Source organism: Lipotes vexillifer, unplaced genomic scaffold, assembly GCF_000442215.2.
Source record: "Lipotes vexillifer unplaced genomic scaffold, Lipotes_vexillifer_v1.1 scaffold657, whole genome shotgun sequence".
Lineage (NCBI taxonomy): Eukaryota > Metazoa > Chordata > Mammalia > Artiodactyla > Lipotidae > Lipotes > Lipotes vexillifer.
In genome coordinates this window covers 850347-853831 of record NW_006774518.1, presented here as the reverse complement: position 1 = coordinate 853831, position 3485 = coordinate 850347, and the positions used below count along the sequence as shown (strand labels likewise).

General features: G+C 52.1%; 1 protein-coding gene across 1 annotated transcript in view; it reads right to left on the bottom strand.

Annotated features, from left to right (window-relative positions):
- The window catches only part of GABBR1 (gamma-aminobutyric acid type B receptor subunit 1), a 27945-nt gene extending 24731 nt beyond the window's left edge, over positions 1-3214 (bottom strand). The window contains exons 1-3 of the mRNA XM_007449227.1: positions 3122-3214; positions 2239-2442; positions 1294-1479 (exon numbers count right to left, since the gene is read on the bottom strand). Of these exons, the coding sequence (XP_007449289.1) occupies positions 1294-1479; positions 2239-2442; positions 3122-3212 (481 nt within the window). The 5' untranslated portion in view covers positions 3213-3214. The remainder of the gene's footprint in view (positions 1-1293; positions 1480-2238; positions 2443-3121) is intronic.
- Between the last annotated feature and the right edge of the window lie 271 nt (positions 3215-3485).

The window sequence follows — 3485 nt, the reverse complement described above, 5'->3', positions numbered from 1 at the left end:
AGGCCGGGGGTGGGGGGGGGGGAGCAGAAGCCTGCGTTTCTGAGGGGAGGGTGCCTGGGGATAAGAGCAAGGTGGGGCTGTGGGTCAGGACTTGTTGGTTTTCTTCTTTTATTTCTCATAGGACAACAGAATTTGAGACAGGTGTGCCAAACAGCTAAAACATGGGCAGATCCTGGTTTTGTGGAGCCTAAATATTATAAAATTTGGGGGTCTCTCTTTAAGAGAAAAAAATTACAAATGCAATTGATTTGAAACTATTGCTGTTAAAATATCTTACTTTTGCAATTTTTACAAAAACCTATGACCATGTGAACACATTATTAGAACCTTCCACATTATTCGAGCACAAGAAGAGGCCTGTGTAAGTGAGGAACCCTGGAGCTTAAATTTCATTAGCTTCGTAGTAAATCCACCCCTGGCTGGGAGTCCCACTTTCCAGAATGGAATGGTAAACTACAAGCAGAATAATTAAGTGAGGAAAGCCAGGTCCAAGGATCTTGAAAGGTAGAGTGTCTACAAAGGTAGAGGAAGCATGAAGTATGCCTGCATCCCAGGAGAGAAGACTGTAGAGGGAGAATCTGGGTGCCCAGGAAAGGGGGAAGTTTGCAGAACTAGATGGAAAAAAAGGGGGTGGTGGACACAAGACGGATTCCCTTGGGGAATGATGGAGGTTGTCCAGGAGGTATAGAAAAGGACTGTCCTCTTCCCACCCCATCCCTTGGTTGTCCTTAATACTCTGACAATTTGCCCCCACTTTTAAGACTTTAAAATTTTTACCCTGATAATTTTCCACCCCGGATAGTCTTTTCAATCTTATCGATTTTTCTAAATATGATATATGATTTATTGCTGAGTCTTTACAATAATTCAGGTATATAATGAAGGGAGAGGAATCAATTCTAGAAGAAGGTTATGCATAGAAAGTTCTAAGTTTCGAGAAAGGAACTGAGGCTGGGGAAAACTGGAGTAGTTAAACCTTAAGAAAGGTGATGGAGGGAGAGACTCACAGGAAAGGAGAAAATGTGAGACCCAAGGATTGGGAGCACGGGGAAGATATTAAAAAAGAGAAAGGTAAAGGAAGGAAGCCCCCAGCATAGATAAAGTGGACACAGGGGACTGCAGCAGGAAGTTTGAGGCAGGTGGATGGAGGAAAGTGTTAAGCATTCACCTCTGCCTCCCCCATGCCCCCCATTTTGTATAGCACCCTATTTTTCCCCACCATCCATTCCCACCCCACTCCCATCCTCTGACAAGCGTCCTCATCTGCTGCATGCAGGCAGCTGTTCCCCTCACCCTGGCAGTGGGGCTTGGGGGTGCTCCACTGGCCCTGACTACAGATGCTCCGGGAGCTGCCCACCAGATGGAAGTCGGAGTCACACCGGAAATCCACCCGGGCTCCGTCCAGAGCTGGGAGGTCCCCACCCGTCAGGAAAACCTTCCCATTTTCCAGGGTCAAATAAGACTTGGAGCAGATTCGGACTGTGGAGACAGGAAAATAGAGACAGGCGAGTTGGAGAAGACTCCTTCCCCCTAGGGAGCAGGGAGGGGGCTCAGATTTGAGTTTGGGTCCACAAGCATCCTACTCTGCAGGAAATCAGGTGTTAAAAGGATTAGCTTCTCTAGCTGCCACTCCTCCCTTAACCCTGTAAGCATCCACACATTCCAAAAAAAAGAAAAGAAAAAGAAAAAGCATTTCCATCCTAGGAACCCAAGATGGAGCTATAAGCACATAAAATGGGACCTCTTCAGAGTCAGCTACAGTGGGCGGTTCTTTGGCTTTGAAATGTGTGGATGTATGTAACTTTAGATGCACAGTCAGATTTGCCTTATTATCGTTGGCTTATACTCATGTTAAACTGGGTTTTAGTTTGGGGGTATATGGTCTCTCCGTTGGAGACGAGTATTTGAAAATGTGATGAAATCATTTTAGAATGTTTTTGTATAATCTGCCACTAATAATCCTCAAAGAGACTAACTCACAAGATGAATAACCAAGTTATTTTCTCAAATGGGCAGTGGCCTAATGAAGGGAGGATGAAATGAAATGTGCAGGCTGCTAACTTTGCTGCCTACAACTGCACACAGCAAAGCCCCTCTTACATAGTAGTTGTTCAATAAAGGTACTTGTAAATTTAGTTACACTGGATTTAAAGTGCTGACTTGCAAGCAATGATGCTAAGTTTGAGACAGGAAGAAGAATTGTCTTGAAGAGGAGAGGGGCTTTGAGAGGCTACTCACCACAGCGGCTGGGTGTGTCCATATCTGTCCAGGAGCCGTTGGCCAGGCACTTGCGGACCTTGGGCCCCACGACCTCGCGCTCCCCCCGGCACACATACTCAATCTCATAGTCCACGGGCAGGAAGTTGATAGCCTTCACCTGGTCTCGAGTCAGGCCCCTGTACCTGATGCCCCCTTCCCAGGGCGGGTGTATGATCTGGCAACCTGAGGGGTGAGTCCAGAGGCAGGCGGAAAGAGAGGGATGGTGGGGAAAAAGGAAAAGGCAGAGTCAGCAGCAGGAGGCAGGGGAGGGTAGGGTGTGGTCAACGGGCAGGTGGAGGACAAAGGGGATGGGATGAGGTACGAGAGGGTGAGAGCGGGGAGGGGTACAGACCCTGGGCAGAAGGACGCAGCGGAATGAGCCAGGGTCAAGGAGCTCACAAGTGGGAAGGGAAGGGTGCTGGTTGGGGTAATGGAGAAAAGTAACTAAGAAATCGTGAAAGGGTATGCTATGCGAGTGAGTTTGCTAAGAAAGGCTAAAGGAGAATCTGAGTTGAATTAGCATGGGGTGGGGAGGGTCTCACAAGGCCACCTGGGCAGCAAGGTGGGACCAAGGAAAAGGCGGAACTGAGGTAGCAATGGGGGGCCCAGAAAGAGGGGCGGGGTTGAGGGAATAATGCGGGGTCACAGAAAGGGGGCCTAGTGTGGTAACCGGGGGCCAGAGAAACGGGTGCTGGGTAATAATGCGGGGTGATGGAAAAGAGGTCAGGAGTAGTAAAGTGGGGCCAAGGAGACGGGGCTGCCAGGCCGGGATGCTACGTAGGGCCGACGGGATAGTAGAGGGGATGTGAGGAAAGGGGGAGTGGAGTGGAGGGGTGCCCGAGGTCGCCGGAGAAGGGTGCACCTTCCGAGGTGGCGTTGGGGGTCTGCGCCCCGCCCGCGCCCGGGGGGCGGAGGAAGAGAGGCGCCAGCGGCAGCAGCAGCAGCAGCAGCATCTGAGTGAGAGACGGCCGTGAGGACCGGACCGAGCCCCGCCGGCGCTGGCCCGGACCCGGGAGGCGGCCCAGCCTCCCTCCGGTCGCCTCCCGGGCTCCGACCCGGCTCAGCCCGGGGACCCGAAAAGCGCCCCGTGGAGGAGGCGGGGGCGGAGCCCGGCGCGGGGTGGGGGGAGAGGAGGAGAGAGAGCCTGTCCCCACCCTCCTCCTGCCTCCCTCGGCCCCCCCCGCCCTCCCGGGACTCCACCTCTCACCACCTCCTCTTCCCCGGCC